This window comes from Centruroides sculpturatus, unplaced genomic scaffold, assembly GCF_000671375.1.
Source record: "Centruroides sculpturatus isolate CEXI.00-Female unplaced genomic scaffold, Cexi_2.0 scaffold1282, whole genome shotgun sequence".
Classification (NCBI taxonomy): domain Eukaryota; kingdom Metazoa; phylum Arthropoda; class Arachnida; order Scorpiones; family Buthidae; genus Centruroides; species Centruroides sculpturatus.
The window spans coordinates 220695-239484 of NW_019385766.1; the positions used below are offsets into that span (position 1 = coordinate 220695).

The 18790-nt window shown below is 29.8% G+C and overlaps 1 protein-coding gene and 1 pseudogene across 1 annotated transcript; both read left to right on the forward strand.

The window, feature by feature from the left end:
* The first annotated feature begins 3703 nt into the window (after positions 1 to 3703).
* Positions 3704 to 5169, forward strand: LOC111641919 (annotated as a pseudogene).
* Positions 5170 to 6476: 1307 nt separating this feature from the next.
* On the forward strand, positions 6477 to 16761 carry LOC111641920 (zinc finger protein 665-like). The gene is made up of 8 exons (XM_023388169.1): positions 6477 to 6568; positions 6807 to 7076; positions 7245 to 7460; positions 11401 to 11649; positions 11751 to 11927; positions 12936 to 13215; positions 15027 to 15232; positions 16399 to 16761. The coding sequence occupies exons 1-6, from the start codon at positions 6566 to 6568 to the stop codon at positions 13164 to 13166; spliced, it is 1146 nt and encodes a 381-aa protein (XP_023243937.1). The 5' UTR covers positions 6477 to 6565; the 3' UTR covers positions 13167 to 13215; positions 15027 to 15232; positions 16399 to 16761.
* Positions 16762 to 18790: the final 2029 nt, after the last annotated feature.

An 18790-nucleotide genomic window follows, 5' to 3' on the forward strand; every position in this document is an offset into this window, starting at 1 on the left:
CCACAAGCGAATAGCCAGTAATTTTTTAAATCAAAGCTTCAGAAATTTAATTAAGTAAAAAATAAATAAAACACGTATTTAAAATAAACAAAATGTAATATAACAAATTCAATTAATTATAAGTAGTGCGATGGATAAGCCTCTTACTCACCGTATATTTTCTGAAATGTAGAAACAAAATTGCAGGCAGCCACTTTCATTTTCTTCTCCGCATTGATTTTCGTGCAATACTTGTTTTTATCACAGCCACAGCCGAAACCCCAGGTTCTGACAAAGAAAAAGTCGCAAATATAACTGAATTTCTTTGAGTGTTATCACTCAGATAGGATATTTATCTTTCACTGATATCGAAATTTAGTAAATTTCATGCTGCTAAATTATGTTTTTAACGTATTATCGCAAGACAAATCAATAAGATTCTCTAGTTCTGCAGTAGTAAATTCGTACTTTTGTATATACATTTTAATTTTATTTTATTTAGTGTATATGTTACCGCTAATGCTCGAAAGCCGTTAATGTGTACATTACCTGGCTAATTTGCAGATTAACTAGGGTGATCCGTTAAAGTTGCGAAAATTGTTTCATTTCTCAAATTACCTAAGTAATATGCAGAGTATCTAGGTAATCTGCACATTACCTACTAGGCACTCCGTAAAGTAAAAATAAGATTTTTGCCACAAATAAATGTACCACAAATAGATGTGCTTGTCACAAAAACCAATTGCTATGTAATTCAAAGTGTCATCAATCTTTAGACTGAACTGATAAATAAGCACAGTTGGTTAATGTTACCTATGGTGACTGAAATGGCGGATCGTCTCTGATTCCAGCAAACAGAAAAAAGAAAACAGTGGGGACGCACGTTCTAACCTAACATAACCTATTCTACTAATTTTGTTGGTAATAATTATGGCAATTTGTTAGAATAGGTTAGGTTAGGTTAGGTTAGAACGTGCGTCCCCACTGTATCCTTTCTTCGGTTTGCTGGAATCAGAGACGAGTGGCCATTTTAGTCACAAAAGGTAACATTAACGCCCAATTTTAACATACGATCACCGGAAAAAGTATGATAACTTTCTTATTTTTCGTCTCTGGTCGAAAAGTAGAGTATCGTTAAACTCGTCTCGGTCCCCTCAGTTCAGATATATACTCAAAGTTCCATAGGTGGTAATCTATATAATCCCCCATTTCCCTAATTGTAATAATATTTTAAACCGTATGATCTTTGTATTACAGTTTTTTACTTGATTAATGATTGATTCTATTAACTAATTTGTCGATTGTTTGGTTGTATAAATATTAACTTGATTTTTTAGATATCGAAAATTAAATAAATAACGTTATATTAATTTAAGCGTACAGAAACGTTGCTGTTGTTTCAGCAAAAATCTTATTTTCACTTTACCCAGTGCCTAGTAGGTAATGTGCAGATTACCTGGATACTCTGCACATTACCTAGGTAATTTGAGAAATGGAACGATTTTCGCAACTTTAACAGATCACCCTAGTTAATCTAAAGATCTGCTAGGTAATGTACACATTAACGGCTTTCGAGCTTTAGAGGTAACATATACATGTAAAATGTTGTCATATGTGGCTTTGAATAAAACTAAAATTAATAACTATTTTGGCTATACAGGTGTGTTTCTTTACTTAAGCGTCATACTTCTTGTAAAGATAATAGAAGTGAATTTCTCAATATTTACTGTATAATAGCGCATAAAAAGCATTAAATTTTTCCAAAAATATCGTTAAATGATTCTAACAATAAGTTTCATAACCCGTGTGCGACAAACTTTTTGTCCAAAGCATTCTTATTCACTATCTGTATAGCTCTTCTATAAGATCAATACGCTGACTTTTAATACCATTAAACTATTTATTTCGAAACGACAAAAAATTATTCGAAATTTTTAATTTTTTTTTAAACTTTTCTATCATTAAATCAATTTTCTGTTTATTTTTGTTCATTTATTTTAACTTTTAGTTAAAATATAAGAGGAATTTTACAATAGAAAACTTCGCTGCGTGTGGAATACAGTGCGGTCGACTTTCTGCTTTCATTAATAACACATCAATTTCGAAGAGATTATTTCGAGCATCAATCTCGTTGTTAAAAAAAGTAAACGTAAAGTAAGGTAAATAATTTCGAAGAAAGTAGTTACAATTTGGAAGTCTTATATATATATATATACAGTATATATATATAGGAAGGAAACTGAAATAAAATTCAAAGGCAATCTGTTTAAACAGCTGATCTGTGAGGGCATTCTTTGAAAAACTGGATATTCATTTGATATATTGTGTGAAAAATTATTGTATACTTGTAATAATTATTATAAATCAAGCGGATTTTCATTAAAAATTAAATTGATATTTGATTGAAAGAATACTGTTTATTGATTAGAAATTTTACATGAGAGTTCCAAATGATTGAATTATGTATATTAAGCAAAGATATTTCGATAATGTAGCCAAAATAAAAACTGAAATTTAAACTTGTTTTGATGAGTCTTCTTATCATTTTGTGATTTATTTATTTATTTATCAGTTATTGTTCAAAGGAAGGTTTATCTAAATGTCAGAACTGTTTGTCAGCCTGTAACATCTCCAATCTTTTTCTGTTCGATCCTCCTTCTCTTAATAAAAGCAGTGCATTGGCGGCTTCTAATTTTTCATTTTTCTTTTCGATCCATGTAAAAAATATTTAGTAACAAAATTTAAATTTTCTATTAATTTTAAAATTTAATTTTTCAAAAATTTTATAAATGAAATTTTTGTACGTTCGAAATACTTTTTGGGCATTATTGAATTAATTTCAATAAATTTCTCTTTTTTTACCGGCAAAATCTCTCAAATGAATTTTTTTAAGATTGAGTATTACGCTTCTAAAACAATTTTATTCCATAGTTTCAGAATATAGTTCATAAAATTCATAAATATCACGATATTTCCCGAGTTCATTTGTTGAAATAAAGTGTCTTGTAAATACAAACAAATTGTAATAAAACGAATCTGATATGTAATTTTCTTTTAATTAATAATATTAAAACGATTTAATAAGTTTAAGAAAACTACGAATAATTTGCTTCTAATATTAAAATTGTGTGTAGAATAACACCAGAAAACTTTTTTCTGAAAAGAACATACAGCTTTAAAAATACTTACTGCTTATTCAAATATGGCAGACGTGGTGACATTTTATAGTACATATTTTGTTTATTTTTCATTCTTTTGGATTTGAATAAAATACATTTTCTACAGGAGCTTTGGTAGCTTCTGGTAGCTTTTGATAGCTTTTTGGCAGCTTTGGTGGCTTTTTTACAGAAGCTTTCGTTTTGCAAAATCAATGTTTTACTTGTGCATTCACAGAGACTAACGAATGTACAGTACAATATATATATATATATATATATATATGTGCGTATATATTTGTAAAACAAATTAAAATTTTTAAATCGTCATTTTCCAGACTCGAAATTCCAAATTTCATTTCTGTAACGAAACATGTTGCAATTCGCTTGCGCCAACGATCTATCTGACATCTAGCGGTATTAACGTGAACTACATAATGGCGACTACTATGGGTATAATATAAGTCTGTGGTCAGTAAGAATTAGAAAGTGTTTAACCTACAATGGTAAATAATAAGTATTGCTGTGTATTTGGATGTAAGTCTAAAGGTACATCAAACTCAGTACATATGCACACATTCCCGAAAAATAAATTACTGAGAAAAACATGGGATTTAAAACTGAAGTCAGGAAAGCAATCAACGAAATCTACGTACGTTTGCAGTTTGCATTTTGACAAAGACGATTACTATTTGCCAGGTAATAACAACATTTCCTATGAGTATATTTTAACTATTATCACATACGGTACTTACGTTTTCATAGGTTTACCATGTGCTCGTCATTATTTAAAACCTAATTCGTATCCAACTAAAAGCATACCGATAAGGAAGTTTGATAAGAAAACTTCTATCAAGGAAAATTCTAAATATCAACCTAATAATGACACCAATATTTTGGAACTGTCACAGCCCAGTACATCTTGGTCTAAATCACGTATTGACTGCTGTGCATGTACAGATCAACAAACGATATCACAAATAGAGGAGGATGACGATATGACGTCAGTATCACAAACAGAAAATGATACAGTTATAGCACTATTAAGTTTAAGTGAAAAATCCAACATTCAGGAGGAGAGGGATATTTTAATGAAAAAAGGAATTCAAGTGAATACACTTTTATATTCAACCTTAAAATGTACTGTGTTTGACTTAATAAAATCAGACAATGAACTAAATATTCTCACAGGTTTACACAGTTTTAAAATGCGTGATACCATCTCTGCCTGTGTTAGTGAGTTGCATTCCAACTACACTGCTTGTAAGCCTACTACAATATCTACTAAAGTCAAAATTGTTATTGTTATGATGAAGTTAAAACTGGCCTTGTTCTTTGCTTGTGTTTCAGTTTTATTTCAAGTTTCCATGACAACATGTAGAAGAATATTTTTCAATATTATTGCTTATTTCAGTCAAGTATTAGGTGCTGGGATTGTGTGGCCTTCCAAAAAAGAGATCATGAAAAACTTACCTTTGTGCTTTCAAAAATACAGTAAAGTCCGTGTGATTTTGGACTGCACTGAAGTTTTAGTTGAAAAACCAAAGTGTATTAGTTGCAGAATATTAACTTACTCCCATTACTATGGTAAGCATACTGTTAAAGTATTAGTTGGAATTGCCTCATCTGGTCTTATCACCTGTTTAATTAGAGCGTATGGAGGTAGGGCATCTGACAAAGCCATATTTAAGAAATCAAATTTCTTAAATTTACTTGATCCTTATGCAGATCAAATAATAACGGATTAAGATTTTCATATAGAAGATGCTTGTTCTGCTAGATCTATTGGTTTAGTATGCCCACCTTTTATAAGAAAGCAAAATCAGTTAAGCAAGCATGATGCAATGGAAACTGCAGAAATAGCAAAGGCCAGGGTACATGTTTAACATGCTATTCAGAGAATGAAACTACAGTATTTGTTGTTTTAAAATGAAAATTAGACTGGACTTTACTGCCACACATTGACAAAACTCTAACCATTATTCGTAATGTAGTAAATTTATCTAAACCGATATTGGGTGATGACAAATTTTGAAGAGTGTTGTGAGCATTTTCATTTTGACTCTATATAATTAAAGAAGCAGTATTAAACAACAATTTAACAGTGTTTTTTCATAATCTCATAGTTAATAAGGCTTACTCATTTTTGTTTTTCAATTTTTGTATGATAAAGAACTCTAACACTAGTTAGAACAAAACATTTTATTTCAAAACAAAACAAAACATAGCAATATGTTTTATAAAATTATTAGTGCTTAACTTTCTATAATTATTTTGCGTAAATCTGTACGAAAATATCTTTCTTTGCAAATTATGAATAAAATACTAAATAAAAGAAAATGACTTTATTTTAATTTGTTGCATCATTCATTTTGTATTATTCACATAAACATTATGGGTGCTAATATTGTTATAAGTTAATAAAATTTAAAGTAATGTGTATTTTCTTCTAAAAGTGATTTCTGATGAAAAAAGCAAGATCGTTGTATTTAAGAATTATTTCTGCATAGATAAGGAAAAATAATTTTGGTAAAATTATTTAATAGCTTTTCTGCCACAGCAAATTATCTGTTTTAGCATTTCCTCTCCTTTTATAAGACATCTTATTCTACTATCCACATATTCTGAAATGTCACGAAGTGAAATCATCATGATATTAATCCTAGTTGATTTCGTAGTTGTTTATATCGGACAAGAATGCGGATAAAACGTTTTCACTACAGAGAGAGAAGTTATTACAAACGAGAGTCACTTTTGTGTTGTCTATGTTGACAGGCACGCTACACCCTTTGTGGCAGCCATTTTAGTCGACTCATACGCCACCTATAGTTAGTGGCACAAGCGAATACAGTTTACTCTATACTTTAGAGTTATAGACCCTAAAAATATGGCATCGTATTATATATATATCAGATTAAATTTATGATTTTAGTTTGTTCGGGTTGTCTTTTATTCATTTCTATGAACGAATCACAAGATACACCTTTATTACAGTTTCATAAGAAGTAAATGAATGTTTGCATCGTGAAACATTATATTTTCTTTTTTATATATATTTACTGTTAGCAATGTTTACGATGAAACCTGAAATTTAAGTTTTATTATTAAGAATTCTGTATATTAAAAACGTAATAATAAATTTAGCTTATTTATTAACATTAAATATTAAAATAAGTTAAACAAAAAACAGAAATAGCGTTACTCCATTTGTCTCCTCACATGCGTTTCTCCAATACAGAAGATATTATATATATATCGTTTTGTGTCTTCAATTGTTTTTAGATTTAGTGACATGCGCAATTAAATATGCTTAATATAATCAAACCATAACAATCAAGAAATTACATTATTTCGGTGCATTGTTGTTTACTGTTGTAACAAAATTTCGACTTGCAAAAACTAAATTTAATAATAAAATAAAAAAAATTATAATGGTAAGTGAATTCTTTTATTTAATTTCCATAATATTTTGAATTTCTCAAGCTGTTTTATTAAAAATTCAGGGAATAACACAAACTATCAATTTCAATATTATATCGAAGATAGAGTTCATATTATAAACATTTTTAGCATATTGTTATAACATATAACAATAATTTATATTATCCAGAATAATTTTTATTTACGTTTTTCACTAATTATTTATATTTATTTAACGAATTATTTTAAAAGGATCGAAAACATCAATGCCCGATATGCGAAAAGAAATTTTTTTATGAAAGCCGTTTGCAAGTACACATGCGAATTCACACGAATGAAAGGCCCTATAAATGCAATTTGTGCCGAAAAAGCTTTTCGCAGAAAAGCAATTTAACATCTCATATGAAAGTGCACTCCGATGAAAGACCATTCAAGTGCAATAGCTGTGAACATAGCTATAAACGGAAAAACGAGTTAGAACAACACATGTACAGAATGCATCCTGATGAGATTTTATCTAAAGTAAATATTACTTTTAATTACGTCATCATCACAATAAAATAAATCGTGGAAATGAAACGTTTCAAAACTTTTTCATAAATATTTCACATAAAGAATTTGCATTTGAAAGTTAAGTTTTATGTTTTTATAAATTGTTAACAATAAACTAAAAATTTATTGAATAATTAGATTCCATCAAACGACCCGAGGATAATAAGCCGTAAATGTAACTTCTGCTTAAAAGTTTGTCAGTCTCCCGCTGCTTTAAGAATTCACTTGACAACTCACACTGGAGAGCGGCCATTTTCGTGTAATTTTTGCAACTGCACTTTCACTCAGAAAAGTGCTTTAAACAGACACATCAGAAGAATCCATCCGAGAGAAAAAACTCCATCTTGCTCCGAAGTAAGTATATAAAAATGTTAATGACTAAGGTTTTAACACACAATCGTGTGTTAGAGTGAAAACATTACAATAATAACTTCACTTATTTAACGAGCGCACATTGTTTCAATATTCATTCAACGCATATATTCTAAACGTTTGTTTCCTTCGATTTTCTGAGTAGATAAGTTATATCGTAATTAACAAGGTAATATCTCTATTAAAATATACAACGATTTTAAATTCTCTGTCTAAATACATCGATAATTACGCGCAAATTAAAACTTTTCCTAAGAGGTTCGGGTCATTCGATATCATAACGTTTCTGTGTAATTTCATATACAAGTCAGATATTATAATTAATTCTACACATTTCAAATTATAAAAATTCAATATTACTTCAGACATTTGACACTTTTATTGATAAAACTTTATTTGTACTCGTTACCACTGAATCAGTATTAATGGCGATCAAACTGTTTTTCTGTTTGTATTGAATTATTATGCAGGTATATATTTGCATTTGGATTTTAGTGTACTCAAGTGTAGCAATATTTACATTGTTTTACAAAAGTCGCTGTTTTGTGGATTTACATAAACGTTTAGCGAATAATTAAAAAACGATGACTCGGAAATTCATTTTATTTGTGTTAAAACATTAGATCCAAACTTATGAAACACTCTGTACATATATAACTCGTTGTTAACACATAAAATTCATGGCGTAGTAAACCCCGAAACAAGTACAAAACAATGTACCGTATCGACTCAACTAATAAAGGAATTTGATGGAAAATTTGCCATGTGTCTTTGAAATAAAACACAATACTAGTGTTTACTACGCCTCAAATATAAAACAGAACACGGTTTCAAAAAACAAATGAACATAAAATTAATATGTTTGGTTACATTAGGTTAACGTGCCGCCTTATAAATTACACTGTTTAACATAATTTTTGGCACACGGAGAAAAGGAAATTGTATCTAATAGGACTTTTTGTATTTACAACCATGGGATCAAAATTTTTCTATCATCTTCTGATTTTCCGTAATCATAGATATAAATTTTGGCTCCATGTCTGGCCATCCACAAAAACTTTTTTGCACCGCTTGCAGCGGACAAGGGACAAAGATGGAATTCGTTTAACAAGTTTGTTTTACCAACTTGTTACCCAGATAGCAGAATAAAAATCACACAACATGACACGTCACCCACAGGCAATACTCTACAAAATTTGTGGGATTTGCATTAAGTGAAGATGAACTTTTGTGTTGTGATTTTTAGCTGTATGTATTTTGTTACCTTCCGAAGAAAATATAGCAAGGAAATATGTAAATTATCTTGATATGTAAAAAATTAACATTTTTAACTTAACGAAAACGGTTAATTGGGCTCGTTAATTAATAAATGTTATAAACTATATTTTGATTGTAAATTGGGCGATCAGAATAAAAATTTGGTACCACATATCATATGTTCAATTTGAGTAAAACATCTGATAGAGTGGGCAAAAGGCTATTCTCTACGTTTGATTTTTGCAGTACCCATAGTTTGGCGTAAACCAAAAAATCATGTTACGCACTGTTATTTTTGTTTGACTACCATAAAAAGAATAACTAGTAAATCTAAACCAACTGTGAAGTACCTAAATTTACCATCTGCTATGAGGCCAGTTCCTCATTGTTAGAATATACCTGTACCATCTCTGCCAGAACATTTTACTGGGGGAGACTTAAGATATGAAGAAGTCGAAAACGAGGAAAAAAATATCCTGATTTTGAGACGAACGCCTCCACTTAGAGACCTCATTTATTAACTCGAGGCGAGCTAAATGAACTTCTTATGCATTTGAACTTGTCTAAAAGACAGGCTGAACTTTTAGTTTCTCGACTAAACCGTTGTCATTTACTTCATCGGACAATTAAAGTGTGTTTTTTCGTAATCGTCAAAAAGATTTTCATGATAAGTATTCTGAAGAAAGTAGTTTGGTTTATTGCAATAATATTAGTGCTGTGATGAATGCACATGATAATAAACATAATACCACAAAATGGAGACTGTTCATTGATTTGTCTAAAATTAATTTTAAGGCTGTGCTTTTACCCAATAGAAATAAATTTTATTCTGTGCCATTAGCTTATTCGACTAAAATAAAAAACCTATGAAAGTCGTACTTGAAAAAAAGTCATTTTCAAAAGTAGAATTTAATTATATGTTGTGGTTTAAAAGTCGTTGCATTATTAATTGACTATACTAAATTTTGATGTTTCTTGTGTGGGTAGAACAGCAGAGACAAGAAAAAACATTACCTGAAGAAGGAAAGGCGTGAAACGTTTATTCCTGGCCAGAAAAATATCATTACACCCCATTATTCAATGCTAATATGGTTCTTCTACCTCCACTTTATGTAAAGTTAAGACTTTTCAAAAACTTTGTCAATGTAAATGCTGATTGCAAATTGTGAATGCGGACAATGCTAAATTTCATTATTTGACGGAAATATTACTTCATATAAGTGATGCTAAAATTAAAGCTGGAATTTTCGTAGATCCACAAATAAGAACTTTAATTAAAGATGAGAAATTTGAAAACTTGTTAATCGCTGTTAAAAAGTGAGAATGAAAGTCATTCGAAGGTGTTGCATAAAATTGTTTCAGTAATGACATACATGGTATTTCTAAATTACTGCGAAATTAAGAATGGTCTTTTACAAACTAACAAGGATATAATATGTAATATGTCCCTCGAAATGCATATCTTGGATTCCAACCTGGATTTCTTTCCTGACAATTTCGGTAAAGCTGTCAGTGACGAACACGTGTTACGTTCCAATCAATACATCTCTACCATAGGAAAAAGGTATCAAGGCCAGTGGAATTTTAGAATACTTGCTGGTTACTGTTGACCTCTCAAGATGGATTTTTCAAACGCCCAACATAGTAAAAATTTTCTCCATTTTATAAAAGATAAATCAATAAGTGTATGCATTGTGTCTAAATAAATACCTTTTTCTTTTAAAGTGACTGTCACATAAAAGTGGACATAATGGAAAAAATCGGTGTATATATTTAAAAACAGCATAAAATATTCTATAAAATTCAGGTATTTTGATATGTGTGTTAAAGAAAGGTTCGAATATGTATGATTTTGGGCGAGATGCTTTGGAAATAGCTTTGGGTAATTCGTCCGAATAGCCGAAATATACGAGCCTAAAACAAAATATTAGAACTTGCTGTAACTTTATGCCGTTGCGAAAGAAGAAAGCGGGAGAGAATACAACTGAAGAATTTATAGAAAAATTCCAGTGTTCTTGAGTACACAGTTTAAATAGGATTTTATCGGATTAAGTGTTCCGATTGGTTTAGATCTACTTCTTCGCTTCCGAATTGTTCGCCACTCCGTTTCCGTATGTAAGATACAGATTAGGACGTGACAAAGGTCGATGGTCTGAGTACAATTCCACTTGTCATTTGACTCTGTCCGGAATTGTTTATTGATCTTTCACCTCTTTCACTTGATACGTTTTACGGTTGTTATATGTTTATAACGAAAAGAAAAAGAAAGAAATAGGGTATCGTGTCAAATTTGAACTATCCTAAATAGATCCATAAAATAGACATTTTACTGAATTTTTGAGATTAACAAAGCAAATTTTCTTTGAATTTTCATATATAGAATATTTAATGAAATTACGCTCTCGTTTAAATTGTGTCAGCAAATTATTTCGAGTACTCGAACGTAATTTAATTAAATAAAAATCCTGCTTAATTTCGTTATTCTTCAATCATTTTTCTTGTTTTTTTTAAAGTTTTTATAGTTTAAGTAAGATAAACTATAACTTTACAATATATATTTATAAGATTTATATAATTTTAATGATAAAAGTTTTACGCTTTAATGCAGAAATAATATAAATCTGTTTTTCTGGTTTACTCATCGTTGATATTTTTTCTTTTCAAGCAATCTCAACAACAGGACAAAGAACAGAAATTTTTAAAGGCCTCTTCTAATAAAACATCGTCTGCACTAATAAGTACAAATAACGAAAACAAGGATGATGAACAATGTAAAGCAGACCACAAAGACGATATTCCTAGATTGTCGGTAATAGTATTTCAATGTCATTTATGTTCCTTCAGCACTCGGTCGAATGAGAAATGGTTAGAACATAAGCAGTGCCACATTGAAGACATTCCTTCCACGTCCACGGTACTTATTCTATTTATTCTTTGAAAATAAATTGTACTGTACTTTTAAGAATCCACGTTTTAATTGAGTGAAGTTTTCTCCCTAAACTCCATCTTCTGCAGTTGGTTCGTAAATTAAGCACTACTCGATATTGTTCTGATGTTGGTTCGATGAAAGCTCACTTCCACAATCAAGACAGACCTGTGAATTGGCTCTACTGCGGTTCGTCCGGTCTCAGCCCTTACCCGTCCCAGAGATATCCCGCAGAGAAGTATACTCGCTCTTTCTGTCTATACCCCGTTCGCACCGAGCATTTCGATCTAGATTGTGGCTAAGGTCGGAGAGAGTTCCGTGGTGCGAACGCTCTCGACCGTTTCAATCTCGACTGAAACGAGGCTAAATCGCGATCGACTGGAGAGAGTTCTTGAAACTAGATCCANCATCAAAGCCCAACCTTCAATTAATTCGTTAATTTGAATTTTAAACGTAATATAAACGTATTAATAGGAAAAAGTAAAATGTTTGCATTTTTTGTGCAAACCCGTTCTCTGTATTCAACCTTTGCCTTTATCAATAGGAATATCAATTATAAAAGTAATAATTGTGAAGAATGATTCTCTTAAAAATTAAACGTTGTTGTAATTAAAATTTTATATTATTCACACTTATCATAAGTTATTAATTAACTACACTGATGAATTTATTAATGATAACGTTTATCCCATTTTATAAATGTTTATGAGTGATTAATTGCAAAGGTTAAATACAGAGAACGGGTTTTCATAGAAAATACAAAGAAACGTAATTAATTTCAAATTTTTGAACGAACGTCAAACAAAACCAATTGAAAACAACAAAAATTTTCCAGCGCCAAAAAAAAACAATAATATATATCGTTTTTGTTTCAATTATTTTTAGGTTCAATGACATGCATCATTATATAATCATGCACTTAATATAATCAAAACATAACAATCAAGAAATTACATTATTTCGGCGCATTGTTGTTTTCTGTTTTAACGATATTTCTACTCGAAATTAAAAGACTAAATAAGATAATTAAATTAAAATAAGTAATATAATAAATGGTACGTGAAATCTTTCATTTTATCTGTATAATACATTTAAAATTTCCCGAACTGTTTTATTAAAAATTTCAATATTATATCGAAGATATAATTATATGTAAATATTATGAACTTTTTAAACATATTATAATATATAACAATAATTAATACTATCGTAAATAATTTTAATTTAACCTTTTCACAAATTATTTATTGTTATTAAACGAATTATTTTAAAAGGACCGAAAACATCAATGCCCGACATGTGGCAAGAAATGTCTTCATAAACAGCATTTGGAAAAGCACATTCGAACTCATACGGGCGAAAAGCCGTTTAAATGCGATTTGTGCGAAAAAACCTTTTCGGATAAGAGCAATTTGATACATCATACGAAAGTGCACTCCGATGAAAGCCGTTCAAGTGCGAGTACAAGGGCTGTGAAGAGCGTTTTAAACGGAAATATGAAATAAAACAACACATGTACTGTACATATGGCATTCCGATGAGATTTTATCTAAAGTAAATATTACCACGAGTTTCTATATTTTCATTTTAGTTTTATTTTTCAAATATCAAAGCGGTAAAAGTTATAAAATAAACAGACAAAACATCAATATACAAAATAAAATAAAACCTTCAATTAATGTTTCAAACAATACTCGATGCAACTGTGTTACTTTACACGAAGAAATATTAAAATAATAATATTAATATGCAACTGTAAATATAATTATCGTTCTTTTGGCGCTTAAAAATTTTCATTGTTTTCTATTCGTTTTGACGTTCGTTCAGAAATTTTTAATTCATTCCGTTTCTTCGTATTTTCTATGGAAACCCGTTCTCTGTATTTAACCTTTGCCAATTAATCACTCATAAACATTTATAAAATAGGATAGACGTTATCTATACTAATATTATAAAGAGGTAATGTTTGTATGTATGTAAGTTTATATGCAGCGGGTAATCTTCGAAACTACTCATCCGATTTCAAAAATTCTTTCACCAATATTTAGAATGGAACTTCAGGGTGGACACAGGCTGTATATTATTCCGTTAAACATGGGAGATGGACAGTTTTTTTACGGTAAGCCTTACGGGGAAGGTTACCGTAAAGAACTCTGCTTCTATTTATACTATTTTAGATGCGGTTTTTTGCGTTTTTGATTGCGTTTTAATAGAGTACGTCAACAGAATGTACACTAAGAAGATATTTTTCGATATTCCCCCCGCTGGGGAGAAAGACAGGATTAAGGCTTATTGTGAAGAACTTGGCTTCTATTATACTATTTTAGATGCGGGTTTTTGCGTTTTTGATTGCGTTTTAATAGGGTACGTCAAGAGAATGTACACTAAGAAGAAATTTTTCGAAAAATTTTTCCCCCCACGGGGGTAGATACATTTTGAGCCACAACAAGGCGTGGCGGGGTCTGCTAGTCCATAATAAATTCATCAGTGTAATTACTTAATAACTTATGATAAGTGTGAATAATATAAAATTTTAATTACAATAATGTTATATTATTAAGCGAATCATTCTTTATACTCTCAATTATTACTCTTATAATTGATATTCTTATTGATAAAAGCAAGATCCACCTTCGTGTTGTTATTTTCTAATTTATTATTTGCATTTTATAAAGTGTAAACCCCAGAAAAGCTTTCTTTATTAAAATATAAATTTTCTTCTACAAGTACGTATCTCCTAATATCAGGACTTATTATACTGGCTTTACGGATAATACTACAGAGTTTCACAAAAAACAATTTTTTATTTTATTTAATATTTTATTTTCTGTGAAAAAAATTGTTTTCTGTGAAACTCTGTAGCAGTATCTGTAGAGCCTGTATAATAATTCCTGATATTAGAAGATACATACTTGTAGACGAAAATTTATATTTTAGTATAAAAAAAAACATTGAGGCATTTTAATTAAGCTTTCTTTATTGTTCACCGTATTATTAAGTGAATGTTTGAATTATAAAATATTTTTATCTTTTTAAGTTTAATTTAGATTACAGTCGAAAAGCTTTCCAAAAACAGTTGTTCGACTGTGCATAATTGCTAGTGTCAATAATATAATTTAAGAAAATTACTCTGCAGCACCTCGTTAGCTCTATTTTTATAAAATACTTTTCTATATATATAATATAATGAAACGTGAACAAAATTTTTTACATTTAATTTCAACATCATTACAATGAAATATACGGTGGAAACCATTTAAAAACTTTTTCATATAAAATTGTCATGAACTTCTTTTGTTTAAAAAGTTACGTTTTATATTTTTAAATATTGTTGAGAATTAACTAAAAATTTATTAAATAATTAGATTTCACCAAACGACCCAAAGATAATAAGCCGTAAATGTAACATATGTACAAAAGTTTTTCCATCTCCCGCTGCTTTAAAGATTTACATGAGAACTCACACTAAAAAGCGTTTATTTTCGTGTAACGGCAGTTTCACTACCAAATATAATTTAACACACACATCAGAAGGATCCATTCGAAAGAGAAAACTCCATCTTTCTCCAAAGTAAGTGTATAAATACGTTAAATTAATGACTAAACTTTTTTCAAATAATCGAGTATTAAAGTGAAAACATTATAATAATAACTTTACTTATTTAACGAGCACACATTCTCTCATTATTCATTCCTCGCATATATTCTAAACACGTGTATTTGTTTCATTCAGTAGTCCGAGAAAATAAGTTTTTTTCTTAATTAACAGAAAATTCCTGTAATTAAAATATACAACGATTCTGAATTTTTCGTCTAATATCAGCCATCAATACGCGCAGACAGCATTTTTTGTATAAACTACGAGTCATTCGATTAGCAGCCGGAAAAGAAACGTTTCTGTCATTTTATGTATTCAACACGAGACATTATAATTAATTTTCCAAATTACAACTCATTAAATACAATTCTACTTCAGAAAATCGATATTTTCACGAATAAACTTCATTTTCACTCATTACGATTGAATAACAATTTATAGACATCGAATTTCGTTTGATTTTCTATTGAATAATTATGAAGAAATACACTCAAATACAAATTCAATTATATAAGTGTAGGAAAATTTACTTTGATGTGTGAAAGTCTTTGTTCTGTGGATTTACACAAATATCTATCGAATAATTAAAAAACGATGACTTCTTTGTTTTCACAGAAATTAACAACTGCTGTTTTTCACTCGTAATTATATTTTTTTTTATTTTACGCTGTTGTTTTCTGAGTTTTCGTTGATAACATTACTTTACCGAAAAGCATTTATATTTGTTTACCGATTACTCAAAATTTGTGAAAAATGAAAATTCACACTTTTGTTATAAAATATAGAAATATGTTACTTTAATCAGGTTAAAAATTTCTCAACTTTTATAGCATTACAAATATATAATACAGTATACAGTTATCTAAAATTACATACTTTCATGCAATCCCCATACTAGTAAATGGTGTGCAGTTACGTTATTTATGTTGTTTACTTTCAGAAAAGTACACAAGACTTTCAACAACAGCAGAAAAAATCGCTTGAACAACCATCAATTTTCCGCTTGAACAAATTCTCTTACAATGAAATTTTTTCAAATTCTATTGACTCGGTTATTTGAAAACTTGTTAGTTTTCAAATAACCGAGTCAATAGAATTTGAAAAAATTTCATTGTAAGAGAATCTTTTTACTTTAAAAGATTGTGAAGAATTCCTTGAAACTATTAACGCCAACATAGGAATTATCCAACAGGAAGATTCCTCACAAGTGACATTTTTCCCAGAAATGGACGTGAAAGAAATTAAATTGGAATGTCCGTTCTGTGGTGAACAATTTTTCGACGACGTTTCGCTTAAAGAACGCGAAAGAAACTCCCATCCGTTTGATTAATTAATTCCGGACAACTAATTTTCGAAATTTATTAAATTAATAAGATATCGGATTATTAATATTTTGATATCTAATAACGGAGGAAAAAGTGAATTATCAGGACAAGAAGCTCAGTTACAGTTTGCGATATATGTGAAATCATCTTAGAAAGTATACATCTAATTTAATTTATAGCGAAAATTATTTGATATGAACTTCGTAATATTTGAAAGAAATAAGATTTATTCAGTTATTTTTTACTCATTTATTGCCTTACGAAAACCAAAAGATCTAAACATCGATGAAACACTTAATTTATATATTACATTTGTAAACTCGATATGCTTTAATTGAATAAATTTCAATTAAATTTAAAAAATTGCATATTTCTGTCTCTCTTATATCTATATTATTTCAAGTAAATTATTTACTTTTTTCCACTGTAAAAAGAAAATACAAATAGAGCATACAGAAAAAATACAATTAACAGACAAAATTAAACATAATTCAAGCTTTTGATAGAGTCTGAGTTGTCTGTAGGTTTTCAGATGTTTATTCTTTTCTAAAGCGTTTTAACTATACATTATTTCGTAGATAGGCGATATTTCGAGGAAGAGTAGCTGACCTTTCTCAGTTGATAATCAACTGACTGTTCAGATAACAAATCAAAAGTGTAGTAATAATTCCAAGAAAAACACGAGTAGAAAGCACGTTATTAACATTTCATAGAGTATTTGTTGATCTCCTGTTTCCTTATTGTGTTTGTGATCAACGAGATTCTTTCCAAGGAAAAAAAGAGGAATGGGAGTTAATTTGTATGGGTGAAAAACCTACACTTAATAACGTTGGTAGAACCATAGTCAACCAACGAGTGTATTTATCCATTCGAGTCTGTTAATTATGATGTGCAATTATTGTTAAATTTTCAGAACAACAAAAGTTTATTAATTTATTAATACACGAAAAGTGTTCTTTTATTAAGTCAATATTATAATTACCAATAATCAGTAGTCGGTAAGTCTTTAGTCAAAATAATTGATTTAAGTATATCAAAAAATGTGCTACAGTTAGAAGCAGTTCTATAAATCGCAGTTATCATTATTATAAATTGTGATATTACCGACATAATTTTAAAGAAAATTATTTTTATAATATCACAATAATCGTTACAGTAAGTAAGTTCGAGTATCAATTTATAGTGCTCTCCCCATGCGTGCACCATTAGATCCTAGTGCTATTTTTATGGACAATAACTTGCGAGGTTAAAAAATTCGCATCGTCGGCTAGTAGTATTATTCTGAAACACTGCTTTGTATCAATTGGCTAGGTATCCCTACGTGCAAATCAGCATATCGAATGTAGTTTAAAAATTAATTACTTTACAGAAACATTCGATATTTTGAAGTGAAATTTCAGACATTATCTAATTCAAAAGAATATGAACAGAACTGCCTAGTGCCATACTAATTGATCGAACGTTCTAGAAATTTATAGAAAACGAACGAACAAATAAACAAATTTTTTCATTTATATATGTATTTGTGAGAAATTTGATTGAACGATTTTATCATAAACAGTAAAAGAAAAAAGTTCCATGTCATGGGTATAGTTTAGGAACTTCATAAACTTTTCCTACGGAGAGTACTTCTTTCGTGAGTGACACGGCTTACAAAAGCCTATTCATCAAGAGAATCTGAGGAAAAATCGAAGATTAATGCACCCATCATCGTCACCTACATGGGCATTAGAGTACCACCCGAAATGAATCACGACGAAAAGTTAGTCTGTCCGAATTTGTGAGTGCTTATCTCCACGGTTCTTCTCGAGTTTCCCGCATTTTCACCGGTTTTTAGATTGTCTGAACTGAAGAACTATTGATAGGATTTTATTGTGAATATTACTTGTTTGGACTTTTGGATTCAAGACCCAGCATAACCACTCTACTTTTTTTATTCAAAATATATTAATGTTTATCGACCATCTTCGCTCTGTATTTACTGACAAACATCCGAAGTTGTAAACACTGTCTATCTGTTCCATGCGCTTTTAGAATAGACTTTCTATTTATGTCACACACTTATTAATTTGATCTAACTTTTAACAGACAAATTGTTGTTACTGCACTGGAGTGCGTTATTTCCGCACGTTGTCTCTAGACTCTCTTCTTCATTTCTGACACAGTTTCGGCCGAATCACACCGATCTATTAAATTCTATACAATT

Bases quoted from the DNA above. Each gene is read 5' to 3' on its own strand.
- LOC111641920 (XM_023388169.1), top strand. The intron at 7,461-11,400 runs GTAAGTATATAA...TTTCTTTTCAAG, and splicing joins AAACTCCATCTTGCTCCGAA to CAATCTCAACAACAGGACAA. The intron at 11,928-12,935 runs GTTCGCACCGAG...TTATTTTAAAAG, and splicing joins GCTCTTTCTGTCTATACCCC to GACCGAAAACATCAATGCCC.